The 14805-nt window shown below is 41.0% G+C and overlaps 1 protein-coding gene across 1 annotated transcript in view; it reads left to right on the top strand.

Annotated features, from left to right (window-relative positions):
- Nucleotides 1–14805, top strand: part of LOC109415401 (peroxidasin homolog) — a 567856-nt gene that overhangs the window by 399465 nt on the left and 153586 nt on the right. Inside the window, exon 7 of the mRNA XM_062856469.1 lies at nt 14521–14618. Within this exon, the coding sequence (XP_062712453.1) occupies nt 14521–14618 (98 nt within the window). The remainder of the gene's footprint in view (nt 1–14520; nt 14619–14805) is intronic.

Below are 14805 nucleotides of genomic sequence, written 5' to 3'. Positions count from 1 at the left end.
GCCCCGGATCCAGCAAAACAGCAAAATCACATTCCTCGTAGCCTCGTAGCTTCTTGCAAACGGTTGGAAGAGTTGAGAGAAATAAATATCGCTGCAACCAACCATTGAATTCACTTTTGCAAGCAGCTTCCATATAGGCTCCGTCGTTCGTGGGACTCTCATGGTTGGTTATGGTTTGCACAAGTCGGAACCGAAGCCACTCGCCAAGATAAGCAAAACTGTGTTTCAATTTGGGACGGAAATGTTTACCTTTATTTAAATTTTTATATCCCTTTCGTCGCCTCCTCTTGGACGGGGGATGGTGAGAAACGCGGAGAAACGATGACGTTGAGCGTGTGCATGGACCAGCGACGCCAGTAGCAGTGCTGCCAGAAAGTAGAATATCTTAATGGCTACAGAAAAGTCATACTCCACATGTAGGCCTTTTCCTCCGTAGGTTTTGGGTAATGTTGCTAGCTGATTGTCTTCTTAGAGCAAAAGCTCCATTTTCAGCCGTATAAAACCTCCGCATATCGTTCCGATTCATGCTTGCCTATACTTCAGAAAATACCGCACTATTCGATATGCTTTTTCTTGCGGCGTGTGGTGGGTTTATTTTTCCAGTATCGCTTACTAATCATTAAAACTTCGAAATACTGGCACCGAAACCCCGCTATCGTCCACACCAACTCCGGCGCGCAATCGGCCCCAATTTGTAGTGGAAATAAATTCGCTCACTCGTACTCCATTCCGAGCACATGTGCCCGAAGCCCAAAACCACCGTCGTAGTCGTATTTGGACGGTCCGGACGGGGGCATAAATCCGCAGCATCGTCGTCGTTCCCATTCCGTCCGCCTCCACCACTCAGTCCTAACGACTACTACGCTTTTGGGGGATCCCATTAGCACCAGGCAGATCGGAATGGTGGTGCGCTGCATACTATTCCGCTTAAAAAAAAAGTCGAAACCCGAAAAAGGCCAACATCAGCATATTTCGATCGGTTTCCCCCCTGCCTGGTCGATAGGAGGAAAAAGACGTTCTGGAGACTGGGAGGGATATTTCTCGATTTCGGCGGACTTCTATAGACTCTTTGTGTTGCGGAGTAGAAGCGGTTTTTTTTTGGCTTCTTTTCCAGCACCACTTCTGGCAGAAGTTCGTAAAAGAGACAAACGAACTCAACCGGGAGTGGCTTTTAGTGTATTTTAATACAGATTCGAACCGACCCCGGCAAGTGCATATACAGTATGACACTATTGAGGCATTCAGTGGGATTTGTAGTGGCAAAAAATACACACGACATAAAGAGTATTCAATTGACGATGTACATTGAATCGCGGCGGTGCTGAAAGAATGTTTATTTCATTCGGAAATAAATAACAGAGGTTCGAATTGAATGAGCAAATTTACAAAATGGCATCCAAGTGGTTTGTCGATTTGAATGCTGCCATTGTCTGAATAAATGCCATAAATGAGGAAAAGAGGTTAGGGGCCAGATAGTCGCAGCGGTAAGCGCATGGGTAGTCAGCAAGACCATGCTGAGTTTGACGGGTTCGAGTCTCGGTTGGTACATGAACTTTTCGTAATGTAAATTTGCATGATTTCTTTGAGAGAGTATCTTTGTGCCTGCCACACGATATGTTGACAAAATCAATAGTTTCCAATCTATGGCCATGGCACTATAGGGTATCAGGCGGACTCTCCGCAACGCTTGTTCTGAAAATTTCTATCAAAAATAAACATATAAACTAAGAGAAATCCAGAATTTCAAGTTTCCAGCTGATGTAGTTACGATATTGTGCATCAAAGTTAAGTAAAGCTAAAGAATCGATTTCATATAAAAAAAAACAACATATAATTTCAAACCGATATTTAATAATAAATATCCTCATTATCTATTGGTTTCAATACACCATTGGTAAGGTATTGAAGGAAGCTTTTCGACAAACAGGTGGTTTTGTGAAATAGTTGAACAATTGTAAGAAAAACGGCAAAAGAAGAAGAAGAAGCTGAAAAAGCATGAAATTCGAATTTTGTTAATCGACATCTTTTTTTCCCACACATTCCCGGGTCCAAAATCAGTTTAAGGTCAAATTTTAGGTCTACGCTAACGATTTCCAATGCGAAATGCTGCGGTCAATTACGGTCTTGGGAGATTCAGCTTTTTTTTCGCATGGGAACGCCCCTTGACATTGAACGACGATTCACAAAAAAATTAAGCAAATTACCTTTGGAACTCATTTTTGCAGTAAATCCACAATATTTTGATCATTCCTAGTGAAAAAAAAAACAAAAAAATAAGATAGAATCAAACAAATCCAATTTTTTTTTATATTATCAGTTATTCGGCCATTTTCACCTTTTCAAAACTTGATCGAGATGCTTAACCCTAAAAGGGATACCTGGGGTCCATTGAAACCCAGGTGCATTTCAGAGCTCGTCTTTGATGGAACACACTCAGCGAGGTGACGAAATTGAGGCCATGAAGGTATCCCTTTTAGGGTTAAAAATCTTCATTTACAATATATTTTGGTCGAACCAACTACAGAAAACTAAGAAATCCTCGAAAATGTGATAAAATATTTTTGTCCGGCTGCTTGTATGGGAATCTCCCATAATGCACGGGCCACGTGCATACCGTCTACCCCCGTTGGTTTGACCTCATCTAATCTGAACACTTTTTAATTTGACCCCCTCTAATCTGCACATCGTTCAAACTAAAAATGGTTTAAACGTCATTCTGCTCATGGAACGGAGTGAAACGGAACGCAGAATCAAAACAAAACAGCAAAAAAGGGTAACCGCCAGTGTGTTTTTAGATGTCCACAGGGTTACTAGAAGTTCAAATTATAAAATGAACCCCGTTTGTTTGCATGAGGTGTCGGTCAAACCAACGGGGGTAGACAGTATCTCAATAACGGCAAGTATGACGACGGATTATAATCCGTATACGCCATTTTGATCAACTAACTTGAATATATTACAGTGGTTCCCAAGATGACGTCACGAGCCACGGAAATTTCTGAATCATCGAAAGTGCGAGTAAACAGTTCAATATAACTTAAGGGCAAAGTCTTCGGTATACCAATCCGTGTGGTCAATTAATGATTTTTAATGAAACTCAACGTACGTACATATGTACAGCTGTGGATTTTTTCGCAATTTTACTAATAATATTTCCATCTGTACATATGTACGTTGAGTTTCATTAAAGTTCAATATAGATGTGTTGCTAATATCAATGGTTTTCAATTTATGGCCACCGGAAGTGTGAGAGGCCTCAGTGGCATTTCAGGGGTCTCAGTATCATTTAAGGGATTCTCAGGGATTCAGGGATTCTCAGGGAGTTCCAGGGTCATCGAAGGGGCGTTTGGGGGTTTATTGAGAGTTTCTAGGATTCTCAGGGGATCCCAGAGAGATTATAAGAGGGGTCCATCGGAATTCGAGGAGGTCCCAGGGAGATCTCATGAGGGCTCAGGGGCGTTGCAGAGAATCTCAGGAGGTTTCAAAGGGCACCAGAGTCATTTCAGGAAATTCCATGGGATCTCAGGGGGGTTTCAGAGATTCTCAGAGGGTTTGAGGGATACCTCAAAAGCCCGCATGGGAACTTCAGGGGGCAAGGCTTAAATTTGGTCTACGTGTTTAAGGAACAGACCCATACTAGATTACTATACGCCAAATAAACCGTTACCTCAACTTGGGAATCACCACGCTTTGTAACATCCCTTTATTGTAAGCAGTGATCCTTAAGGAATCCTAGAAATTAGCATGGCCCATACCTCCATATTGCAAACCTGTGAGCTTTACAACACCACCTTATTTCAATTTTAGTGCTCCTTGAGATTCAGAATCCAAAAGCATTCACACCTTCTCCTAGAAGTTTACGGTTCTAGCAAAATCAAATGGCCCGTGACCCCAGCTTGGGAACCACTGTACTTTGCATCGTCACTAGAATGCTTTTTGAGACACAGAATCTGAAAACCTTTTTCACTTTCTAATCGATCTTTGGTATTTGAGAAATTAGCCTTGACCCGTGACCACTGATCACTGCATCACTACTCTATTGTAACACATGTAATGTACATGCTCCTTTAGATGCAGAATCCGAAAAAAACTCACCCTCTGCTAGAACTTTCGGATCTTCAGAAGTTCGCGTGGCCCGTTACTCAAGATTGGGGACCCAAATTTTGCAACACTGCTGGTAGTAGTGCTTCTTGAGGCGGATACTTTGAAAAATAATTTCAAACATTCAAAAACATTAAGCTTTTTAAAAAACTTCTTAATTAAACAGTTCACACAAATCCCTTACTTACTTACCTTACCGCTCAGGCTAAGGCCGGGGTGGCCTCTGCTGTACATAGTAGCCGCCTCCATTCCACTCGGTCCATGGCTGTTTGTCTCCAGTTTCGCACTCTGCGTAGGGTCCGCAGATCGTCCTCCAATTGGTCGACCCACCTAGCTCGCTGCGCTCCACGTCTTCTTGTACCGGTCGGATGACTCTCGAGAACCATTTTAGTCGGGTTGCTATCCGACATCCTGATGACGTGACCCGCCCACCGTAGCCTCCCGATTTTCGCGGTATGGACGATGGTTGGTTCTCCCAGCAGCTGATGCAGCTCGTGGTTCATTCGCCTTCTCCAAGTCCCGTCTTCCATCTGCACTCCGCCGTAGATGGTACGCAACACCTTCCGTTCGAAAACTCCAAGGGCGCGTTGGTCCTCTGCACGTAGGGTCCATGTTTCGTGCCCATAGAGGACGACCGGTCTAATCAACGTTTTGTAGATGGTTAACTTCGTGTTACGGCGAACTTTATTCGATCGTAGAGTTCTGCGGAGTCCAAAGTAGGCACGATTTCCTGCCACAATGCGCCTCTGAATTTCTCTGCTGGTCTCGTTGTCGTCGGTCACCAGTGAGCCCAAGTACACGAATTCTTCAACCGCCTCGATTTCATCACCGTCGATATGAATTCGGAGTGGCGGGCGCGGTGATTCCTCCCTGGAGCCCTTTGCCATCATGTACTTTGTCTTCGACACATTAATGACTAATCCGATTCGCCTGGCTTCACTCTTTAGTCGGATGTACGTTTCCGCCATCGTCTCAAATTTACGTGCAATAATATCAATATCATCGGCGAAACCAAGCAGCTGAACGGACTTCGTGAAAATCGTCCCACTCGTGTTTATCCCCGCTCTTCTTATTACACCCTCCAACGCAATGTTGAACAGCAAGCACGAAAGACCATCACCTTGCCGTAACCCTCTGCGAGATTCGAAGGGACTCGAGAGTGTCCCTGATACTCGAACTACGCACATCACTCGATCCATCGTCGCCTTGATCAACCGTATCAGTTTATCCGGGAATCCGTATTCGTGCATAATCTGCCATAGCTGTTCTCGATCGATTGTATCATACGCCGATTTGAAATCGATGAACAAGTGATGTGTGGGCACGTTGTATTCGCGGCATTTCTGCAACACCTGGCGGATGGCGAACATCTGGTCCGTTGTAGCGCGTTCACCCATAAATCCAGCCTGATATTGCCCCACGAACTCTCTTGCAATCGGTGATAGACGGCGGCATAAAATTTGAGAGAGTATCTTGTAGGCAGCGCTCAGTAGTGTGATCGCGCGGTAGTTCCCGCAATCCAACTTGTCGCCCTTTTTGTAGATGGGACACACGATACCTTCCATCCATTCCTCCGGTAATACTTCCTCCTCCCAAATCTTGGTAATGACCCAGTGTAGTGCTCTCACCAGTGCTTCTCCACCGTATTTTAGAAGCTCGCTTGGTAGTTGATCTGCTCCAGCGGCTTTGTTGTTTTTCAACCGGCCAACCTCCTCCTCAATCTCTTGAAGGTCAGGGGCCGGAAGTCTTTCGTCCTGTGCACATACTCCTAGATCTGTTACCACGCCACCTTCGGTACTTGCAACGTCGCCATTGAGGTGCTCATCGTAATGCTGCCGCCACCTCTCGACCACCTCACGCTCGCTCGTGAGAATATTCCCGTGATTATCTCGGCACATGTCGGCTTGTGGCACAAAGCCTCTGCGCGAGCGGTTCAGCTTCTCGTAGAACTTTCGTGTGTCCTTAGCGCGGTACAGCTCTTCCATCGCTTCGCGATCTCGTTCTTCCTGCTGGCGCTTCTTCATCCGGAAGACTGAGTTCTGCCTGTTCCGCGCCTGTTTGTAACGTGCCTCATTCGCTCTCGTACGGTGTTGCAGCATTCTCGCCCATGCTGCATTCTTCTCGTTTTTTAACTGTTCACATTCGCCGTCGTACCAGTCGTTTCTGTGATTCGGAGTCGCGAAGCCTAGTGCTGTAGCCGAGGTACTACCTATGGCGGATCGGATGTGCCTCCAGCCATCTTCAAGTGTAGCTGCGCCAAGCTGCTCTTCCGTTGGTAGGGCCACTGCTAACTGCTGCGCGTAGTCTTGAGCCACTTCTACGTTACGAAGTTGCTCGATGTTGAGCCGCGGCGTTCGACTTCGACGCGTGGTGATAACTGTCGAGAGTTTTGAGCGCATGCATACAGCGACTAAGTAGTGATCCGAATCTATATTCGCACTGCGGTATGTGCGGACGTTGGTTATATCTGAGAAGAATTTACCGTCGATTAGAACGTGGTCGATTTGGTTTTCTGTTTGATGGTCGGGTGATCTCCAGGTGGCTTTGTGGATATCTTTGCGGGGGAAGAAAGTGCTTCGGACTACCATACCACGGGAGGCTGCAAAGTTTACGCATCGCTGGCCGTTATCATTCGATACGGCGTGCAGGCTGTTTCGCCCGATTACCGGTCTGTACATTTCCTCCCTTCCTACCTGCGCGTTCATGTCGCCGACAACGATTTTCACGTCACGCGGCGAGCAACCATCGTATGTTTGCTCTAATTGCGCGTAGAACGCTTCTTTCTCGTCATCGGGTCTCCCTTCGTGTGGGCAGTGGACGTTGATGATGCTGTAGTTGAAGAAACGGCCCTTAACTCTCAACATGCACATCCTTGCGTTGATCGGCTGCCACCCGATCACACGTTGTCGCATCTTGCCCAACACTATAAATCCTGTTCCCAGTTCATTGGTGGTGCCACAGCTTTGGTAGAAGGTAGCCGCTCGATGCCCGCTTTTCCACACTTTCTGTCCAGTCCAACAAAGTTCCTGCAACGCCACGATGTCGAAGTTGCGGGGATGTAGTTCGTCGTAGATTATCCTGTCGCATCCTGCGAAACCTAGTGACTTGCAATTCCATGTTCCAAGTTTCCAATCGTAGTCCTTATTTCGTCGCGTGGGTCTTTGCCGATTGTATCGAGTCGTATTTTCTCCTATGTTATTCGCAATGGGGATTTTTACGGGTGGCTTATTGGGCCTACGCCAACACTCCTGTCTCGCCGGAGGGCCATCGTGCCAGTTCTGTTTAACGTCCCAACCAACACTGGGACGACCACGCTGATGGGGCTACCACCTTGGATCTAGCTGGGCGTGGTGCAGCGTTTCTTACTCAGCCGCTGGATGCCAGAACAGACGCTGTTTGAGCCGCACCTCCTTGGTGAACAGACACTCGGATCGTACCTCCTCAATCTAGCTGAAGTCAGAAGGACAACAGTGCCCAGGCTGCACTACCAGCTAAGCACACAACTCTTAGCTGGCGGTCTTTGTCATCGCTTGACCCGTGGAAGCATGAGGTAGGAACTTGTGAGGACCAGAGCTATATTGGACGCTCTCCTTATCGACTCACCGTTTTGCAGCCCAAATCCCATCACTTTATTTTATCGTTGCTTGTTAGCTTACACTACACATTTCTTATTAAGTATTTTGGGCCAGCTAAATTTCCTTCCCACCTACTTCTTGAGAATTTTCTTTAAGTATCTTGACAGATATCACCAGAAATTCATTTAAGGTATCTTTCGAAATCAAAGCAAAAGTTCGGAATTCTCATAAAAACGAGAATTTTTGCAGGACTTTATAGAATGATTACTGCAAGAATCTTCCAGGTTAAATGCATTCCTATTCATGTTTTTCTGTGGATTTTTTTCCAGTAAATTCTGAAGAAATTTTTCCATTAATTCATTTATGAATTTTTCATGAGTTGCTCAAGAAATTTTTCAAAACATTTATCTGGACGCTAGTCTAAGGGTTTCTTTAAAAATTTCGTCACAAATTCCTCCTGGAATTTCTTTAGGAATTCGTTAGGAAATTCTTTCAAGGATCGCTACAGAAGTTCTTGCATGTATCTTCCAAAATTTTGGAGAAATTTCCTCCAGAAATATCAACAGAATTTCCTCCAGGAGTTTTTCAATGGGGTTTCTCAAGAAATTCTTCTAGGTTTTTTCCAGTGGTTTCTCCAGGAATTCTTCCAAAGATTACTGAAATATATGCAATTCTAGAAGAATGTATTTTCACCGAGATTTTTGAATACTTGAGTTTCTTGTTAGTATTTATCAAGAGGTTGTTTCAGGTATGATTCCATATATTCCGCCATTAATTTTTATTTTTTTCTAGAAAATTCTAAAGCAATACTTCTGGAACTTCCTTCAAAAGATCCTCAAGAATTCTCTCTTGGAATTCCTCCAGAGATAATCAAGCATTTATGCAGACCTTTCTTCAGCGATTCTTTCATCACATTCTCCGGAGATACTTCAAAGGCTTTCCTCAGCAGCTCCCGCAGATATTACTCCAGAATATATTTTGTTTAGATTCAAGAAATTATTTTATGTATTTCCGCAGTTCAGGGTGTTTTTTTTTTATAAATTTTCAAAAAATATCATTTGTTTTAAGACATTTCTTTAGTAGAAATCTAAATTATTTCTGCAAGAAATTTGTTTTTGCATTTCTCCCTTCAGAAATTGTGTGAGCTTTTTTGAGAATTCCTAGCGATGCCCTAGGGGATAGACAAAATGATCGGGACAGGCAAAATTTACACTTTTCAAAAAATGTTCAAGTAGCTGTAACTTTTCGAAAAGTGCATCAAATATTCTGAAATTTTTACTGTTAGTTCATCAACTAGTTGTGTATCAGTGGTCCAAATTTGGGAAAGATCGAGCCATTCTTTACAAAGTTATAAAGATTCTTAAAAAAGGTAAAATTATCCGATAGCTAACTTTGAGCTGTTATATCCGGATTCAATGAACCGATTGAAATGAAATTTAGACCATTTATGACTTATATAATGAACTCTGGAAAACATTTGACTTAACTTGTAATTTTTAACAAGTGACAAAATTATAGCGACGTGGAGAATGGCCCGATCTTTTCTAAATATGAACCACTGATACACAACTAGTTGATGAACTTACAGTAAAAATTTGAGAATATTTGATGCTTTTTTCGAAAAGTTATAGCTAGTTGTACACTTTTTGAAAGTGAAAATTTTGCCTGTCCCGATCATTTTGTCTATCCCCTGCAGAAAATTCTTCAGTTCAAAGTTTTTTTTCTTCAAAAATTCCTTTAAAATATCATTTTATTTGGAATTTTTTTTTCAGTAGTACTCCAAAGAACTCCTCCAGAGTTTTTTTTTTATTTATTTCTGCAATATTACCGTCAGAACTTTTCAAGTACTAATTTCTTCAGAAATCGCAAGAGAATTTTTTCCAAGAATTCCTAGGGGCAAGACAGCTATAACGAGCATAATTTTAGTTTATTTTTTGAGCTCGCGATTTCTTTGGATTACTTGCTGAGTGGTAAGATTTGAACTCACAAAGTGTTGTCTAATAGAAAACAATCTGGCGGTCTTGTTGTATTTTCCGCATTTGAGGAACGTTCCCGGATAAATTCTTGCAAAAAAAAAAAAAGTAACTCAGTATTGCTCCGGATCGCACGCTGCCTTGCACCTAGAAGAATTTCTCCAGAGGAATATCTAGAAGCTATTGCAAGGATTTCTTCCTGCAGGTATCTCTAAGATTTTTAGGGAATTTTTCGAGAATCCCACTGGTGCATTTGACTGCAAATATTTTTTTTTTAGAGAATCCTTCAAAAGTTCCTCTACGGATTCCTCTAGAAGTCCTACCAGAAATTTCTCTACCAACTTTTTCTTTGAGTTACTTCTAGAGCTCTTCCAGGTAGTTGCTCTAGGTTTTTTTTTCTGGGAATGTAAGCGGAATCTTGAGGAGTTTTTTAAAGGGTTTCTTCCAGGAATTACTGCAGAGATAACATCCGGAAAATTTTCTAAAACTTCTTCTAGAAATCTTCAAATATTTTTCAATGGACTCCTTTAGACAATCGTCAGGAATTTCATATTTATTTTGTGCAATTTCTGGATGAATTTCCGATAAAAAAAATCCCTAACGAAATAACTAAAACAATTCCAGCATGAATAGCTAAAGGAATCTCAGAAGATATTTAGGCCAGAACTACAGGATTAATCTTAAAAATTCCTTTTAGGAAGTTCTGTGAGAATCACTGCACGAATCTGTTTAAGAATTCTTGGAGGAATCCTTGAAAGAAGTTCCGAAGGAAGCTTTGCAGGATTTTTAGGAAATATTCAGAACAAATAATCTAGTCTAGTCTACACATACACAGCCATCACTTGGAAGAATCCTGGAAAATGATAGAATCGATTACTTCTATCATTTGTCTTGTCATTATCAATGCTTGTAGTGAATCAGTTATATATTACAAGTATTGAAACGGCCAGGCCTACTGTGCAGCGTCATTGAATTTTAAATGAAAACCATAGAACGGGGATTTCTCGTACCAACCGCTCCGTATAGTATGTGGTATAGAAGTTGAGCAAAAACGTTGGGAGTGACGCTGCTCAGAAATTTAATGTCACTCCATCTAGTCTCCTCGCCCTGGGATGGGACGTAGGATTTTCCCCTTATGCCTTGGCTTGGAAGCCTTCGTTTAAGCGCCATTGCTCGCTCTCTGAAACGAGAAAAAATATTGTGACCCTTTACCCGGTTAGACTAAGAAAATAAAATTGTAAGATAGTAAACTGTGAAATAAAACTTAGAATGATCTCACCAAATAATCAAACGTCCGGTATCCTTTTTCCTTACAGCGTAAAACAAGCTGTACAGAAACGCAATATTTTGTTTTCACTTGATGATGGATTTATTTTTCCCTCGTGGGTTCTTCATTTCAAACTTTCTCAGCGCTTATTATAAAAACATTATTTTAATTGAAAGAAACCTAAATCACGCGAAACACTTCAGTGACAGTTATGCGTGATCATATCAAAACACAAAAATCAAACTCTTCAAAATCGTCTTCGCCAATTAATTGCACATTATGCAGAGATACACACGACGCATCCACATTTTGTACGCGGATAGAACCAGAACTGCAAGTGTAGTCACGAAAAAATCTAGAGAAAAAGAATTCACACACAGAGCACAATCAGGTACTCCTAAAGGATAAGCTTTTCCAAACGGAAGAGAACGTTATCAACGGAACATATTTTCACGGGAACTTCAATGCCTCATATTCTTCTTTCGGTCACAAACACTCACGGAAACTGTAAATTCGGAACTCTGAAGAAATATTCAGAACAACTTCTTAAAAACTCCCTGGAAAAACTTTGGAAGAAATTCCTTACTAAAATTGCCGCAGAAAATTCTGAAACTCTGAATAAGTCTCTGGAGATATTTTAAATGTGATTTCCAAAGAAATTTCTGTAGAAATCTCCAGTATACTGGAGAATCTATAAAATCGCTGTAGAAGTCTCAGGAAGAATTGTGGCAAGAATATCTAAAAAAATATCTAAAGAAATCTCAAGGTAATTTGTAAAGGAATCCCAGAAGGAGCTTCAGGGGAACTTCCAGGAGAAATACCCTGAGAAATTCCTCGGGAAAGCCTTGGTGGAATTCCTATAGGAAAAATTATTGAGGGTTTCTTTATAAAATCCATGGAAAAATCCTTTAACAAATTTCTTGAATTTTTTTTCTTTTGGGAGCATTCTTTATAGAATAAGTTGACGTATTGTTGTAGTGTACCTGAAGATACACATTGCTATGCTTCTGAAAAGATCAATAGAAAAAAAAAACTCTGGAGATATTTCTGAAGAATTTCCTTGAGAAATTCATAGGGAACGTTTCTGAATTTCTTAAAGAATCCGTGGAAAAATTCTTAGACTTATCTATACAGGAAATGCCGGAGAAATGTCTAGAGCAACACATGGCAGAAATCCGAAAGAAATTCTACAGGAACCTTAGAAAAATTCCTTCCGGAATCATAGAAAGTAATAATGCAAGAATATCTGGAATTTCTAAAGGAATTACAGAAGTAAATCGTAAATAATCTCCGTTAAAATTTCTGTTAGATTTTCTTAACAGATTTTTGTTCTAAGAATTTATAAAGTAATCCCTGGCGAAGTTATAGATGGAACCCATTTCAAATGGAAAATAATCGCGAGTGAATATCTGATGGTATAGTGCTTCCATCAGATATTCCCTCGCGATTATTTTCCAGAAATTTTCCGAATTTGATGGAGTTCTTGAATAAAACCATTGTAGATTTAAAGACCGAATTACTAGAGTTATTTTTGAAGGAAATCAGGGAGCGATTTTGAAAGGAATCAGTAAAAGATTTGTCAAAGGTATTCTTGAACAAATCTCGTAAAAAAATTCTTAAAAAATTTCACCTTGGAACAATTTTTTAAGGAAACTTTGGGAAAATTTCTTTGAATGTCTTTGGAAGATTTTTTTTGAAGAAGAAGATGTTCTGGGGTTATGTTTAGAAAACTGTGAAGGAAACATATAGCATTTCAAAGAAATGCCCGAAAATTGTTCAAAGAATTGTCAGAGAAGTCTCCAAAAGCATTCCTAGCAGAATTTCTTTAAAATAATATTATTGGAAAATTTTATGAAAGAATCGCTAAAGGAATTAAAAAAAATACCTGAAGGATTTTTACAGGAATCCATGGAACAATTTCTGAAGCTATCCATAGATGGTATTCTAAATGAACCTTTCGGTTATTTCCTGGACGAATCTCTCATAGATTTTTTGAAAGAATTACTAAACAATTTCGAAGAAATTCATGGGGGAGTTTCCATAATATTTTTTTGAGAAATAGAGAAATAGCTAGTGAAACATTTGCATTGATGCTCGTAGAAACTAAAAAAAAAATCCAGGAGAAATCCTGGACCAAATTGCGGAAATAATCCATGAAATATGTTCATTTTATGTTTTGTAGAGACTTCTGGAGAAATGCTTGGAAGAACTCCTATAACCACTGGGTTTTTATTACACGTTTTTTTCATGCTTCTTCTTCTTATTAATATTCTTCTTATTCTCCTTCTTCTTCCTCCTCCTCTTCTTCTCCTTCTTTTCTTTTCCTTCTTTTTCTTTTCCTTCTTCTTTTTCTTCTCCTTCTTCTTTTTCTTTTTTTTATGCCTCTTCATTCCCACTTGAACTTTGGCCTGCTTCTCTTCAACTTCGTTTTTTTTTGAGCATTTTCACAGTTATTCTTGGCAGGCTTTTTTGCCTGCCGTGTAGCATGAATATGTATACATGTTGTCTGATAAGGCAAGGCAAGGAATTACCTTAAAATTAAGACAAGGACAATGATACGCTATGCCAGGAAATCGAGAAAATGTTCCCGACTGGAACTGGAATCGAATCCACCGTGTTAGGATTGGCGATCCATAGCTCTAACTGCCATTCTTCTACAAAGTGGGTGCTTTCGTCACTTCCAAACTTTCCAAACTTTGACATCTTTTAGTCAGTGCTGAATATGTCATTTTTACATATCTATACTCAACCTCTCTCTCTCTCTCTTCTTGGCGTAACGTCCTCACTGGGACAAAGCCTGCTTCTCAGCTTAGTGTTCTATGAGCACTTCCACAGTTATTAACTGAGAGCTTCCTCTGCCAATGACCATTTTGCATGTGTATATCGTGTGGCAGGCACGAAGATACTCTATGCCCAAGGAAGTCAAGGAAATTTCCTTTACGAAAAGATCCTGGACCGACCGGGAATCGAACCTGTCACCCTCAGCATGGTCATGCTGAATACCCGTGCGTTTACCGCCTCGGCTATATGGGCCTCTCTATACTCAACCTCTTACAGCTCATTTTAGAAGCATAACCTGAGAATATGATATATGAAAAACTTAAAGTTTACAAGAAAGTTACGGAAAACCCGCTTATGTTGAATATCAATTGACATTTTTTGAAAATAATCCGTGACATTTATGTACCTTAAATATTTGAAAAAAGAGGTTTTTCCGTGACTTTCTTGCAGAACTGGTCTATCCGCACAAGTTTTTCTTATGCCATATTCTCAGGTTCAGCTTCTAAAATGAGTTGTAGGTGGGTGAATTTTAGATATGTTGAAGTGATATTTTCAGCACTGCTTTTGGTATGTAGGGTTGGGACGATATGGGCAGGAGGACCTATTTTGGGCACTTGCTGCTATAACTCAGTCAATTTCAAACCATGTATCTGGCGAAATAATAACACTGTGGTTTGTCTTCTATACAAGGAAAACTATTAGAAAAATCACAGCCAGTCTGAATCAAATGTTTCAGTGTACCCAGAATGAATCATTACATCAAACATTAACATTGATTTCGAAATAAAACCGATCTCACTGAGTTTCCTCTTTTCTCTTCCAGCCCCTCCGGATATAACCGTGGAAAAAACGTGGGTGCATGCGAGTGAAGGATTCGACATCGATTTAGTGTGCACGGTGCATGGTGATGTCAACTCGGAGGTAAGTCTGCCCAAATCGCGTGACGTCAAAACAGCAGTTCATTTGACATTTTTCCAATCCCCACCAACCCACCTGCGGCAAATGCATTCATCAAATTAGAATTCTCTTTACTCAATTAGTTTGGAAGTTTTGGGAATCTACCAGAAGCATACTTCCGAACTTTGCGATCACCATTTTATTCGGGGGA

Source organism: Aedes albopictus, chromosome 3 (assembly GCF_035046485.1).
Source record: "Aedes albopictus strain Foshan chromosome 3, AalbF5, whole genome shotgun sequence".
NCBI classification, from domain to species: domain Eukaryota; kingdom Metazoa; phylum Arthropoda; class Insecta; order Diptera; family Culicidae; genus Aedes; species Aedes albopictus.
This window is presented reverse-complemented; position numbering and strand designations above follow the sequence as displayed.